This window comes from Equus przewalskii, chromosome 25 (assembly GCF_037783145.1).
Source record: "Equus przewalskii isolate Varuska chromosome 25, EquPr2, whole genome shotgun sequence".
In the NCBI taxonomy this organism is placed as follows: domain Eukaryota; kingdom Metazoa; phylum Chordata; class Mammalia; order Perissodactyla; family Equidae; genus Equus; species Equus przewalskii.
The window spans coordinates 10437778-10453306 of NC_091855.1; the positions used below are offsets into that span (position 1 = coordinate 10437778).

General features: G+C 36.3%; 1 protein-coding gene across 8 annotated transcripts in view; it reads left to right on the forward strand.

The window, feature by feature from the left end:
- Positions 1–15529, forward strand: part of SYNE2 (spectrin repeat containing nuclear envelope protein 2) — a 296791-nt gene that overhangs the window by 150788 nt on the left and 130474 nt on the right. For all 8 annotated transcript variants that reach the window (XM_070592938.1, XM_070592939.1, XM_070592940.1 and 5 more), the window contains 6 exons: positions 4964–5119; positions 5966–6231; positions 7094–9191; positions 10845–11167; positions 13616–13760; positions 14600–14818. In XM_070592938.1, coding sequence (XP_070449039.1) covers positions 4964–5119; positions 5966–6231; positions 7094–9191; positions 10845–11167; positions 13616–13760; positions 14600–14818 — 3207 coding nt within the window. The remainder of the gene's footprint in view (positions 1–4963; positions 5120–5965; positions 6232–7093; positions 9192–10844; positions 11168–13615; positions 13761–14599; positions 14819–15529) is intronic.

Genomic DNA, 15529 nt, shown 5'->3' on the forward strand with positions numbered 1-15529 from the left:
CCCAGGATTCGAACCAAGGAAACACTGGGCTGCCTGCAGCGCAGCGCGAACTTAACCACTCGGCCGCGGGGCCAGCCCCCAGGTCAACATTTTAGACATTATGCTAAGAGAGAGAGGCAGCCTCTGGGACTATGTTGATCTGCCTTTCTGTTTTGTCTCTAATGGTGATGATATATACTTATGCTTAGAATTGTTTTTCACTGCTTCATTTGGAATTCTTAAGAAAGAAATGTATCCTCTAGAGCTTGTGTGACAGTGTCCTACTGTTGGCAGGGTATGAGTGATGGATTTGAGCTTCTCATTGTCATAGAATTGTCATAGCGATGGGGCAATTGCTCCTGAATGGGAAAAGGGATAGTGAGGCTGTTGTTGACTTAATTCTTAAGCCAGAGACAATGCTCAATTATTTAAAGCTCGATGTTTTAAATGTTAGAGTAAGATGTTTACTTCGTGAATTAAGGGACATAAAGATGAAAATGTCATGGTCCTGTGCTTAAGGAGAGTTGATCATATATCTCTTTCTTTCGCTTCCTATTCTTTTCCAAACAGACCAAACTCTAAGGAAAGATATGTGGTTGAAAAGAAGTAACATTTTTTTTTTAAAGTAAACAGAAGTGGCAATATAACTCAACCAGGCTTTTGATAGAATGGTAATTTTCCACCTTAAATTTATTGTTAACTTTGAAAATTCCATTTATGCTTAGAGACTCAAAGTGTACACTGTTTAAAAGTTATGCTTTGTCTTAAGTTTATGCCAATCATAGATTTTATTTTTAAGGAGAAATTCTAAGAGCAGTGGGGAAGGGAAAGAGTCAGATGTCCAAGGGCTTAGAGTCCACAAGGGCTTGTGAGAGGCCAGCACTGGAGTAGATACTCCGGAAAGACATGGCCCCTTGAAAAGCTTGTACCCTGGGAGAAAGGTAGACGAGCAAGTCTCTAACCCAGAGAAAGAACCAGGACTGGCTTGTTCTAACTGCAGGTGGGAAGAAAACATCTGCTGTGAGAAATCTAAACCAAACCTGTATCTCAAATAGGTTTAGAGTCCAAATCTATACTACTTGCATTGTGGAGCAGTTCAAATCAAGAAATTGACATAAAATCAGTCTCTATACTTATCTATTTATCTATCTATCATCATCTCTCTCCATCTCTGTATTGCCTTGGGGTACCTGGAAGAAGCAAGCACAAATCTACATAAAGGGGTCATTTCTACCAGTCAGACCTAAGGGATTCCCACAGCAGACTAAAAAAAAGTCTGATAATGGCGAGTTAGAATCAGTCGATCAGTAAGACAAAGGAACACTCCACCACAGGGAAGATCCTCCTCACCACAAATGAGAGGAATTAATACACTCAGAAAGGGAGGTAATGCAGCGGTCTGAAAGGTGTTATACGATACCGTGTGTAAAATGATTAGTGATGTAAAAGAAGGATTTGAAGTCATAAGGAAAGAATAAAATGCTTTGAGAAAAAAGGGAAGAATTGAAAAAGAACAATATGGAACTTTAATAAATTTAAAAAAAGTCATTGAAATTAAGATTGCTCTGGCCATGTCAAACAGCAAACTTGACATAACTTGAAGAGAGAGTTAGTTAACTGGACTATACAACTGAGAAAATTACCCATAACCCAACACAGCTGTAAAGATACGGAAAATAAGAAAGAGATTTAAGAGACCCAGAGGCTGTACTGAGATGGTCTAACACAATTCTGATAGAAGTTCTAGGAGGAGAGAATAGAGAGAATGGAGGAAAAGCAAGGCTGGGCATTTTCCAGATGAGGAAATATATGAATCCTCAGTTTCAGGAAGTACAAAGAGCCTTGAACAGCCTAAATAAAAATAAATTATTACATAAATACATCATAGTTACATAGTAAATCACCAAAGCCAAGAAGAAGAATCTCAAAGGGAGCCAGAGAAAAAAGAACAATTATGTTCACAACAGATTTCTCAACACTGAAAGTCAGAGGGCAATGTAATAGCATCTTCATGGGGCTGGGAGAAAAATAGTTATCAACCTACATGTTGATATCCGGCTGAACTATCATTCTCCAGTGAGGCAAAATACCTACATTCAGACAAAGACTGAATTTACCTATCACAAACCTCACACAAAAGTATGTTACAGAAAAACATAAATGTGGAGAGAAAAACTTTAAAACCTTTGCAAGAAAATATAAAGAATATTTTTGTGATCTCAGGGTGTAAAAGACTTTCTTAAATAGGCCCTAAAAGGAGAAGCCAAAATAAAAAGATTGATAAATTCTACTACGTTAAAGTTTTAAACTCTTGTTCAGCAAAAGACACCACATACAAAGTTTAAAGACAATCTAGTGGAAGATGGCAATTGCAATGCATGAAACTGTTAGATTAGTATCCAGAATATGAAAAAACACCAAAAGTTACAAACAACCCAATAAAAAATAGAAAATGGAGATGCAAAAGTAATTCACAGAAAGTATGACTCTTACGGCCAATGAGCATATGAGAGTTGCTCAGTCTTATTAGCCGTCAGGGAAGTACCATTAAAACAATAATTATATCAAATTTATACCCACTATATTGGCAGAAATTAAAGTCTGTTAGCACCAAATATCGGAGAGGATTAGGGAAAATACAAATTCTTTTACCGTGCCAGTGGGAGTAAAAACTGTTATTCAGTTTGGAGAACAACTCATAACTATCTATTGAGAATCAAAAGGAGTAATTTCAGTTCTAGGAAAACATTCCAATGAAACTCACGCATATGTGCAAGAATACTTACACATGGGTGTTTATCACAGCAATGTCTATAATAGGAAAAATTGGAGACAATGGCATTGTCCATAGTAGCGTGTCAGATAAATAAATCATGTTCCTGCAGACAGCAGAATGACTGCACTGCATTTACGTCTGTCACCATGGGTATCTGCAAACATGCTGCTGAGTGGAGAAAAACAAGTTATAAAGTGACACACACATGAATCCAATTTTATAAGAATTAAGAATACATCAAACAATACTGTATGAATACTAATATGTGTGGTAAAAGTGTAAAAACGTGAATGTGGGGACTTTAGTGGTTAGTTCTGGGGAGGAAGAAATGAAAAAGAGATCAAGACTGGGCTTTCAATTTTTAATATGGAAAATTGTCACATGTTTGTCTTATGGATAATGAATATCCCTTATATTTTGTTCTTTTAAGTATGTTTGAATACTTTATAATTTAAAATAAAATATTTCAAATGATCATGCAAAATCAGAATAAAATACAGCCAAGGGTGATGCCCACAGGATGACTGGTTACGAAAGAATCTTTCCAGGAGCCAATCAGGACCTTGAGTTCCAACCTCTCTGTCAGGAGCAAAGGAATGTTATGTTTCAAATTTCAAATGTTCGTTTGAGGGATTCTGTTGGGTTCTCCGCCAAGGTAGAAACGTGGCTTTTGGAGTTGGTAAACAAGTAGTGTTTGGGGTGATTTCAGGTTTTTCAGAATGCTCTCTCTGATGACTCAAGGTAGATTACAAATGGCACATTACAAATGTTGCTGGTCCTCAAGTCACTAGTCCATCAGGTAAGAGAGACCAAGGGCTCTGAATTCTGAGTAGATGATTAATAACAAGTAAGGTTTTCCTGGGGCTAGGCCTTCAGCTCAGGTGCTCTTGTTCTGCAGGTGGATTTGTGGGGTTCCTCTCAGTAACAGTAACCACGAGTGGAAAGGAGGCAGGCATCCACCTCATATGACCGTGGCTCATGGCAAAGAGCACTCATGCGTCCATGAAGCCTGTGTTGTGGCACTTCTATTTATTCCTCTCACAGCTTTCCTCAATCTTTCCACTTGAGATGCTGTTGTCAATGTAGATTTTAACCGTAGTTCTCATGAATAAATTGTTGGAACTGGAGGAAATTTGCAAAATCATTTCAATCATTTGCAGCCTTTTTAAAGAAGTGACTAAGTGCCAATTAAGTACTTCAAAACCAGCAACACTGGTCAGCTGAATTTTCTTACCAGTTAGTATTGGTGAAGCTCTAGACAGTAGCTGTTTTATTTATATAAACTTTTAATTTTAGAATCATTCTACATTTGCAGAAAGTTGCAAATACAGGACAGAAAGTTCTCCTGTATCCCTTACCTAGTTTCCCCTGTTGTTAACATCTTACATTACTATCTAGGCGGTATTTTAATTTCTCCCTTGTTTAGGGATGTGGACACATTTTACTCACAGACTTGAGACCTCAAAGATTTTACTGACATGAAAGCATATGGCAAAATTAAATGGTATTTTATTTATAAAGTAACTAGAAAATAAAAAATTATACCTTAGCAAAATAATGGAAATGTTTGAAAATTACTGGCATGGTTGGTGCGTGCTACATGTAAGTGCTCAACAAATATTTGTTGAAAGACTGAATAAATGAATGCAGAAGCCATCTCTGTGTACCCTATTGAGAACCTCAAGTTCTTATAGCTTTCACAGAAGATCAAATTACTCCATACATAAGCTGTTCTGCCTTACCTAGGTTGGAATTCTTGCTGTTGATGGTTTAAGGCCTAATTCATTCTTAATATTGTGGAATCTTGGGGTTTCCTCCATCTCTCAACTTATTTTAAACTACCAATAGGTAATACTGAATGCCTATTATTTGCCCTGTCCTCTGCATCATGGTGAATACTAAGTACAAACTTTGGAACTTTAGCTTTTCCCTATAGCTGTTTCCTTTCTTTAAGACAATAGATGATGCCTTGGTATCTTAATGAGCAAAGCTAGATCCTATATTATCTTGTGAAAGGAGGTTCATTTTTCTTGGGATACCAACATTGGCATTAAATATTATATGGAAAAATCATCTTTGGTAGTGCCCATGTGTCCTTTTTAACAGTCTTCAATCTGAGTAAAAAGAAGAAACTGAAATATTTTCATCAAGAAAAATTATTTATTTGGATGATAGGCTATTCAGCAATTAATCTTTTTATGTTTTCAGAATTCAGCCGTGAAAATGGTTTTGTCAAGACAAGTTTCTCTCAATGTTCAAGAAATCATGAAAAACACTGAAGATGAGCAGAAAGTCAATGAGCTGCAAAATCAACCTTTAGAATTAGATGTTATGTTAAGAAATGAACAATTAAAAGAGATAGAGGTATGGAAGCAAGAAAAACACTGACAACATGATTGCATCATTTATCCAGTGCAATACAATATATTTTAATTACCAAAAACTTGCTTGGGCAGAGTGAAAAGTCTTATTTAACCTTCGCCTGATGATCAATTTGGTCACTCTAATTATGTACTAATCAGTAAGTTGTATAAATCTTTCCGTTTAAAACGTGGAAGAGTTTAATGAACATTAGTCTTCTTTCTCTTTCACAAAGTGCCTAAAAGCTTACTTACTCAGTAACAAAATTTGGAGATTCTGACTTGTCATCTTTCCTTTTCTCAGTCGTATGTATTCTTCTGATTCTGACAAATTCCTTTTATTTCTCCGAATTATCAGCATTTGGGGGTACTCCTTCTTTGTTTTTACAACTGTGTTTACATAGATGTAATTGTGTGTTTATGTACTTATAGCTATGCAAAGTAATCTGAAAGGCCAATACATGGCTGTGTTTTTAAAGATTACCCCTACAATTTTAACTAAGCTTACATAACTGTAAACCTGTATCTAAAACAGGAAAAAGAGGTGATGCCTGTAAATAATAAAAATAAGATAAATCTTCCTTTGGGCATTACAGAACCCTTTAACATGGTAGGGTGATCTAACTGCTATTAAATGCTAGCCCAATGGTGAGTTTTACTCTAGATTTTACCCAGATTTTAGTGAGAAGTCTTTTAAATGTCAGGGTTTCTGTGTGTGCAAATGAAACATTTAAAACGTCTTCTTGGGCCAGAATGTGTGTTGGAAGGAAGGAGGAAGGGAAAGAAAATGAGTGAATGAATGAATGAGTGAATGAGTGTGTATTTACTGATTTTCTTGACTTATTTATAGGAACTGTATACCCACTTGGAAGCAAAGAAAGCAGCCATTGAACCACTGGAAGAAACTGAATCCCTCAGCGAAACAGAAGCAGGTGCCTCGGTTCTGCCCAGGGCAAGGCATTCAGTGCACCGCTTGGACAGTCTGCTTCAGGCACTTGCTACTTTGAAGAAAAATAAAGAAAGCCAATATTGCTGCCTTAAAGATTTTCAGGAACGCCTTGCTGCAATTGAATCCTTGATGAGAGCCTTGTTGACAGAAAAGGAAAGTCTAAAAGTGTAAGTGTTAAGAATTTAGGACTTCATTCATTTTACTCAAACACAGCCTCCACTACCTAGGACAGGCCCAGAGTTTTATGAGTTTATACCATGAAAAGATATTATGATTTTCATACTACAATATGGAAATTAATTCCATATGGAAGCCATTTAAGAAAATCGGTTGGTTTCATGCAAAAAATGTTTATTAATTTTTTTAATTAAATGAATTTTACAAATTAATCTGTTAAACAATTAATTCACAGTATAAATATCTGCAAAATAGGTTTAAGTTCTATGGAGTTCAGTATTCTTTTTGTCAAGAATGTATTCTAAACTTCAGGGGTGGAGAGAAACATATATACAATTGTTTAGTATCAGCATAATTTGTTTAAATCATTTGGAACATAGTGAATATGTATGTATTGTAATGACTTCTTTAAAAATATATGCATTTCTTTTGGCTTTGAAAATGATGGCAAATGGTTGTAGATATAGTTTTAATGTATAAACACTTTCTTGTTATTAAAAATGTTTATTTTATTTTATACTTATGCCTAAATGAGGTTTACTTCCAGTGATATCCCTTGAGGAAACAGTTTTATATTAAAAAGATTAGCCTGATGCTTACACCTTCTTGGTCAGCATTTTTATCATTATTGTTGGAAAAATGGTAACAAATGGATTAGATGTAGTAGTAATTTCTCTTAGTCCTAGACTAACCTTTGTGCGAGGTTCTGATTTTTATTTTAAGGACAGAGTACTCTTATAGACAATCTAATCTTCTGTGAATTCAAAGTAGAATTAATTTCTTTTAATGACCTCTAACTGTATGTGGATATATAATAGATATTAACAAGCTCCATTTTTCTTCTTTTTCTAGGGGATCACTAGACAGTGCAACCTATCTGGACAAAATTAAAAAATTCCTGGCATCAATAGAAAAAGAGAAAGGCTCTTTAAGCAAGGTGAAAATAGAATGGGAAAATTTATCAAACTGTCTGACTGACATGGATAAGAAGTTGTTGGAAAGCCAGATCAAGCAACTCGAACATAGTTGGGAACAAGTGGAACAACTGGTCCAAAAGAAGTATACTCAACAAGTAGTGGAACACGATGAATTTACATTTCTCATGAGTAGGATTCAAGACCTGGAGACTCGTCTGCAGCAGCAGCAGCAGTGTTTACTGTTAAGGCTGAACTCTCCAGAACAGGAAGAGAAGCAAAGCATAGTTGCCTTGGCCACTGAACTCCACACTATCAAGCATAGATTTTCTGTTTTGAAGGGGCAAACTGAACTTCAGATGAAGAGGATTTGGGGAGAAAAAGAAAAGAAGATTTTGGAAGATGCGATAAATAATTTGCAGAGGCAATTGGAAGCATTGGAGCCATTAAACATAGAAGTGGAAAATCAGATCAAGAATTGTGATGTAAGGAACGAGATGAAGGAGACTATCTTGTGGGTCAAGAATCTGTTAGGTGAACTCATTCCTACCATTTCCCTTTTCCCAGACAACATTCTTTTACAGATCAGAAAATGCAAGGTGACACATGAGGGCATTCTGGATAAGCAGCAGGCTGTGGAGTCATTGGTCAAAGAGGTCAAAGATAACATTCCTAACTTTACAGCACATGAGAGCGATGATTTAAATAACCTCCTACAGGACTTACAAAATCAATACCAAATGCTAGTTTTAAAATCAACTCAAAGATCACAGCAATTAGAATTTAAATTGGAAGAAAGAAGCAAATTTGTTGCATCAATAGAGAAGGTTCAGCTTTCACTTCAAGGAAATGAAACACTAATAATCCCCCAAATGGAAACAACTTCCACAGAAACTGAACTGGAACATCAGCGTGTCACTTTGACAACTTCTCAGAAGGAATTGCGAGAAATTGAGAGTGTACTCTCAGCATGTCTTGAGGAACTAACAGACATCTATAAGGATCTAAGTGTGTTTGAAAAATTATTTCTGGATGATCAGTTGAAAAATCTTAAGACTAGAGCCAACAGAACTCAAAGATTCATTCAGACTAAACATAATCAAGTAGAACACAAGCTAAATTTTTACAGAGAATTCCATGAAAAAACATCTGCACTTCAGAAGGAGGTTGATAATATACAGCACAATGAACCGCTGCTAAATCAAGAAGTAAATCAAGATGTTAAAGAGCACTCCTATCATCTTAAAGACCGACTCGCTGGTATTCAATCTAGTATCTTACGAGTATTGAAACTTAAAGAAGTGTTTGACTGTGCAGGACTAAACTGGGATTGTTCACAACTTGACCAGTTGCAAACTCTAGTATTTCAAAAAGAAAAGGAACTTGAAGAAAAAATTAAGCAATTGGACACATTTGTGGAAGAATATGGCAAATATCAAGCATCCCTAAGTGAATTGAGGGCTGTGGATTTGCAAATTAAGAAAAGGGCTGAAGCAGTACTAAAAACGCCTAATACTTCATCAGAAAGCAGTCTGCTCAATGCTCAGATTTTGAATCAGAAAATAGAGAAAGCCATATGCTTGTCTCATGAGATAATAGAGAAATTAAGTGAAAATAAAGCCTTCGATGACTCATTCAAAGAGAAAGAAATACTACAAATAAAGCTGTATGTAGAAGAACATGGTACATTGCGCACAGTTCTCCAAAACATAGCACTAGAATTCCAACCGAAAGAAATGGATGAAGAGAATTTTCAGGACAAACTGGAACATTCCTTACATGTTTTAAATCAGATAAAATCTCAGTTACAGCAGCCTTTACTTATAAGTTTGAAAACCGAACATATTCAAAGTGAAAAGGATCATTGTGAAGCGTTTCAAGAACAAGTTCAGGCAGAAATATGTAGCGTTAGAGCTGTGACTGTTGCTGAGAAGCAAAGAGAAGAAAACTCTTTTGAAGCCAGTGATACGGAGTCAAAACTACGTGACATTGAAGATCTTCACATGCAGCTTAGTGCAAGTCTTGATTTGCGCACAGTAAGTTTTTTTTTTTAATTCAGTGGTTAATTCATTTATCTTTATGTCATGATTTTATGTTTTAATCTAGTTAATGTCTGCACTTCTCAAGAAGTTACAGGTTCCACAGGAAAATTCTCTACAGGAGAATAGCCATTTAAAGAATTGCAATGGGCTGGTTTATAATCCCGACTCATTCTACATCTAAATTCTTTGTCTTATAGTTTAGAAGAAGATGAGTTTGACACCTTTATTTCTATATTCCTTGTAGCATCTGTTGAGCTCAGGACAAAGTTTGGGTTTTTTTGTTTGTTTTTTAGAAAGAGTAGGGCATGGTGGAAGAAATATGGTGTAGAGAAACACAGAATAATAACTCCACATTTACTTAGGATTTACAATGTCTAGGCACTGTGCTGAACGCTTTACCTTTAATTGTCACAGCAACTCTGGGAGGTGGGTGCTATTATTAGCCTCATTTTAAAATAAGGAAATTGAAGTTCAGAAACATTCATTTTCTCAGGGTCTTGTAACACTAACAGAACCAGGATTCAAGTTGAGATCTGTCTGATTCTAGTGCAGGGTCATCAAATTAAGGCCCGTGGGCCAAATTGCCCACAGTGCCTGATTTTATAAATAAAGTTTTATTGGAACACAGCCATGCCCATTCCTTAGTGGATTGTCTACAGCTGCTTTCATGCTACAACAACAGGATTGAGTCATTATGGTAGTCCAGATGGCCTGCAGAGCCTAAAATATTTAGTCAGACCCTTTACAGGAAAAATATGCTGACCTCTGTTGCAGAGCAACTCCAACATACTCCCTCCTTTCCTGCAATAGTAGGGTAGATGTCTTAGACATCATTGGAACACAGTGCTTCATACAATGCCTTTCACTGTTTTCTGAATTGTCGTGTTGAATTTATAGAATGGGAAAATTAACTCTCTTCTTTAATTCAGAGTTATTAGATAATATATTTGAAATATTTTGAAAAGTATAAATGCTATCAAAATATAAACTAAGATTGTGAACTCTAATATGTTCTTTAAATTGGTACTTTACAAATATGGAGTAAATTGAGTACTTTTTTATTGTTTTTAATGCAGTTTCAAGAAACAATGTACATAAATCCCCAAAATAATATGATTAGAGCTGGAATGGAAGGGCCCTTTAAAGCCATTTAGTTCAACTGTTTGTTATTTCAATGAGAAGACTGGGCTCTGGAGACATTAAGTGTTGTGTTCAAAACTAAAGTTAGTGGCAGAGCCATTAATTTTAAAACACAAGAGGTCTGTGGGTTTTTGTTTGTTTTCATTTTTTTCCCCCACAAATATTGACTAAGGTTATATACATTAAATATATTTAATTGTTTTCTTTAATTCATAGTCTAATATGAGTTCTAGAGCAGAAACATATATCATTAGACATTCATGAGATGTAGTTTTGAATTTAGATTAGATTTCTTATTAAATCTGGAAACAATTTTTCTTTATGCAATTAAAGTTCTTCATTTTTAAATACCAGTATGCTATGGTCAAACTAAAAATAAAAGAGTTAGGATGCTAACTCTTAGAAGACCCAGAGACATGTTACGAATGCACCACAAAAATTCATGAATGACAAAAATCCCAAACGTTTGACAATTTTGTCACAGCATTTAATCTCCTGTTTCACCAGAATGTCTTGAATGATGCTCATGAAAATATGACACACTATAATGAAGCAGTCACCAGGGCGATGAGGATCATCGCTGCCTTTGAAGCCATCTTTGCATCCCATAGAGTAGACCTTGATAACCCACAAGAAGCACTAGGGCGGCCTCGCCAGAAACAAGAGGAATTGGAATCCACAATAGCAGACATTCAGGACCTCACCGAGAAACTGGAGGCTGTATCCAGCCCTGAAGCCAAACAACAACTTCAGTGTACTTTACAGGAATTAGTTTCTAAGAACGCAGCCGTGAGAGAGGCGGGCAAAGTAAAGGAGGCCGAAATAGAAAGGTAGGTTCTTCTTTCTAAAGGTAATGCTTTAAGACCAAAGTACAGATTTTTTTAAATATAACTAATGTACACATTAGAAATCCTTTGGAAAAGTACCCCAAAAATCACTCTGTAAAGAAAACCATGGCAAATACTTTATTATATTTATTTCTTATTTAATATTGAGTACGTACAACAGAATGTTTAAAAAAGTCTGCATATGATAAAACAAACAGCTTTGTACCCAAAGGTTCAAAGATAAACATCATGACTTTTGAATTCTCTTGTGGGCCCCTTCCCTCTCTACTCAGAAGTAACTATTATCCTAAGTTTTTTATTGATAATTTCCTTGCTTTTAAAAATATCTTTACTATGTGTTTGTGTTCTGTTTTCTTGTATGTGTATTCTTCTGCGACTTCATTTTTTTCAAACTCATCATTATGATCCTGAAGTTTATTCATATTCTTTTTTTTTTTTTAAGATTTTATTTTTCTTTTTTCTCCCCAACGGCCCCTGGTACATAGTTGTATGTTTTTTTAGTTGTGGGTCCTTCAAGTTGTGGCATGTGGGATGCCACCTCAGCATGGCCTGATGAGTGATACCATATCTGCACCCAGGATCCAAACCGGCAAAACCCTGGGCTACCGAAGCAGAGCACACGAACTCAACCACTGAGCCATGGGGCTGACCCCTCACATTCTTGGCTGTGGTAGAATTCAGTCACCCAATTATTGGTAGACATTTGAGTTGCTTCCAGTTTTTGCATTCACAAACAGTGCTACTAAGAACATTTTTAAATGCAAGAGCTTCCCTTGTGTATATATGTACCTAGGATTGTGATTGCCAGGTCAAAGTGTATGCACACCTTAAATTTTTCATTTCAAATGATTTTACCCCTTTCTACTCAAATCAGCAGCATATCAGTGTTCCAGTTGCCCTGTGTCCTTGCCACCACTTGATATCATGAGATTTAATTTTTACCAGTCTGATGGGTGAGAAGTGATATTTCCTTGTGGCTTTAATTTGCATCGCTATTACTGCTAATGAATTTGAACCTCCTTTTTGAATATTTCTCTGTCATTCATATTTCCTCTTCTGAAAAATGCCTATTTAAGCCTTTACCCAGTTTCTATTGGGTTGTTCATCTTTTTCTTATTGATCTGAGCGATTTATTCTATATTTTGGAGTCTGGTCCTTTGTGGTACATGTGTTATAGATATCTTTACAGAGAGGGTCTCCTATGAAACACCCATCTTGAGATGAGCTCCAGGCTTTCTCCTCTGTCCCCATTCCAGGAGAAGGTCAACAAAACTGAAACTCAGCAAATCCCCTCAAAGTGAAAAAGTGGCCCTAGAGCTCAGCTTATTTCTCTGTATTTCCACTTTTACATAGTTTGAGACCTCTGAATATTCCTTAATTACTTGCTGGTTTATTATTGGGTTTTAATAATTTGAAAAAATATATATTTGATGTTGATTTTTAAATTGTTTTCAGTGTAGGATTTACGCTATATCTATTTTGTAAACATAATTTTATTCATAGTGCTGCTTTGTTTTTTCTTCTGGGAAAAACTTGTCCTGAGCTAACATCTGTTGCCAATCTTCCTTTCTCTTTTCTTTTCCCCTCCTCTAAGCCCCAGTGCATGGTTGTATAGTCTGGTTGTAGGTCCTTCTAGTTCTTCTTTGTGGGTCCCCACCACAGCATGGCTACTGACACATGAGTGGCATAGATTCACGCCTGGGAACCAAACCTGGGCTGCTGAAGCAGAGCACGTTGAACTTTAACCACTATACCATCAGGGCTGGCCCTCATAGAGTTTTTTAATATATCACAAAATTATGCCATATAAGAAATATGCTGCTTTTCCTTTACTTTGAGCATGAGCTCTTTTCCTTGTAGTGACACAAACTTCATAAAAGTAATTGTAATTGCTGTATAATATTTTATAAAATGGATTCTTGTAATTTACTTAACTATGCCTTTTGTTACACATAAAGTGTATTCCAATTTTTGCCATTTTAATTAATACTCTAATAAGTAAGAAGGTCTTACTGTGCAAAAGGTTCTTTTTCAGGTTTAGGATAAATTCCTTATATTAGGATTAATTCCTTAAGATAAATTGCAGAAGTTGAATTAATGGGTCAAAAGATATGAGCATGTTTAATGCTAACTGGTTTTCTACAAGAACTGTACCAATTTAACACCTCATTAGCAGTGTTCAAGAATGCAGTTTTCCAAGGTGGGTGTTTTGAGAACAGTCTTATCTGCCTGTTAAAGTTCGCATTAAAGTCTCGTGCAAGTGCCCATGAGGAGGAGGAGGGAGTCAATAAAAATTTTTGAAATAGGTTGAATAGCAACAAGAAATTACAGTCTGTTTTTTATTGTGTTCAGAATTCATTCTGGAAAGTTCAGAGTTTATTGCACTAAATAAAATGTAATATCACCTTTTTTCTAACTGTGCCTCACTAGGTGTCTCGAGAATTACAAATGCTATAGAAAAATTAAAGAGAAAATTTACACTAATCTCAACCAAATGGAGACGGTTCTCGGGCAGGCCATGTCCCCGTTGCCCGTGTCTTACAAAGAAGCTTTGGAGCACTTGGAACAGAGCAAGGTACCAGTATTTGCAAATCTCCAGTAAGACTGTGCACAAAAACTTGGCAGAAAGAGCAGGTGGAGGCAGCAGGGAATTTGCCTCTGTTGTGACCCAGAGAAATCTTTAACCTGAGTGGTACACTCCAGAGAATTCCTCAAACCAAAAGAACAACGGTTCTGAGAAAATGAATCAGTTGGGTTCACAGGACAGTTCTCTCCCCAGTAGTGTACTGTCCTTATTGATTGCTCTTTCTAAACCTTTACCTCTCGTGTTATTTTCTTGGACGTTGCTGGATCAATGACAGAGAACTTAATGCAGCTGTCATGAGTGCTAGATTCTGGTTACTTCTTATACCCTGTTACAAAGCAATTTTAATTTTTGCTTATTTTCGTGTGTTAGAATTTATGGTATTATGTTATTAGGATTTGGGTGAGAACATTCTAAATCATTTGTGCTTAACATTCACCCCAAAACAAACAAACACAAGAACAAAAAACCTAAATAATGGTGGTTGATACACTAAGTATTGTACAAATTAATACCTAGTAATACAGGAGACTTACATTAAAATAAAATGAACTGGTAGGATATTTGCCTTTGAAACACATTCTTACTTGGAAAAATTGGTTTATGGGACATTATTTGTCCCCATAGTTCCAAATTCATGTACACTACAATAGTACATAGATAATTCTCATCTGTCTCAAACTGGCTTCCAAAGGGCCTAAAAAATGGATCATGTAATATTTATGGATGATTTAAAATTATTACATGTTCAAGATTTAAAATAGTTTATAAGTACCAGGAAAATTAATAGACATTATATCCTTCCTATTCCTTTTCTTTTCTTTCTTAAGGCCTTGGTATCAAATCTCATATCAACCAAAGAAGAGTTAATGAAACTACGACAGGTCCTCAGACACTTGAGGCCTGCATGCACAGACAGCGATGGCGTATGTCTGTTCAGAACCGCGTCGGCTCTGTGGGAGAAATGGCTGAGTTTGCTGGAAGCTGCTAAAGAGTGGGAGATGTGGTGTGAAGAGCTTAAGCAGGAGTGGAAATTTGTCAGCGAAGAAGTAAGTGCTTCAGTTTCAACAGTCAAACTATACAGTTTCCTAACAAATGTCATTTAAACTGTTCTGTTACTTTAATTTTGTTTTTATTATTTAAAACGCCTCCTCAACATCACATATACGTAACACATAAATGCTTACAGAGGTCAGGTCCTAGTAAGATAATCTCCAAGAAATGATTCAAATTCTTTCAGAATAATGGCATTTTTCTTTCTGGTATCAGATCATTCTTATAAATAACTGACTACTTGCTCATTCGATACCGTCAGGTAAGTTACACCCCTCTTTAAAAAAGTGGTCTCTACATCGCACTAAAGGTTAGAATTAGGTGATAATCATAATAGACAACTGTAAATGGAAAACCTCCAGTCTTTTCCTTCCTGTGTGGAGAAAATCCAGTTCTTCTCTCCTGTGTGTTTCTTCCCTGGTCATGTCTTTTACCTTCACAGGGAGCACTTCACTTCTGACACTTCTGGTCACCAAATGTGTGGAGGTTTTTCCCCACACCAACGAGCAAGTCTCGGACACCAGCTGAGTGTCCTACAGTTTACCTCAGTTCTGACACTATCTCCCTGTAGTTCCCCCCCGCCCCTCACTTCAGTTGCCAGTCGCAAGTCCAGGTTATCACCTGTGCTTCTAACCAACTGACTGTGGATCAGAGGTTCCAACCACCTCCTCCTCAGATTCTATTAATTTGCTACAGCAGCTCACAGA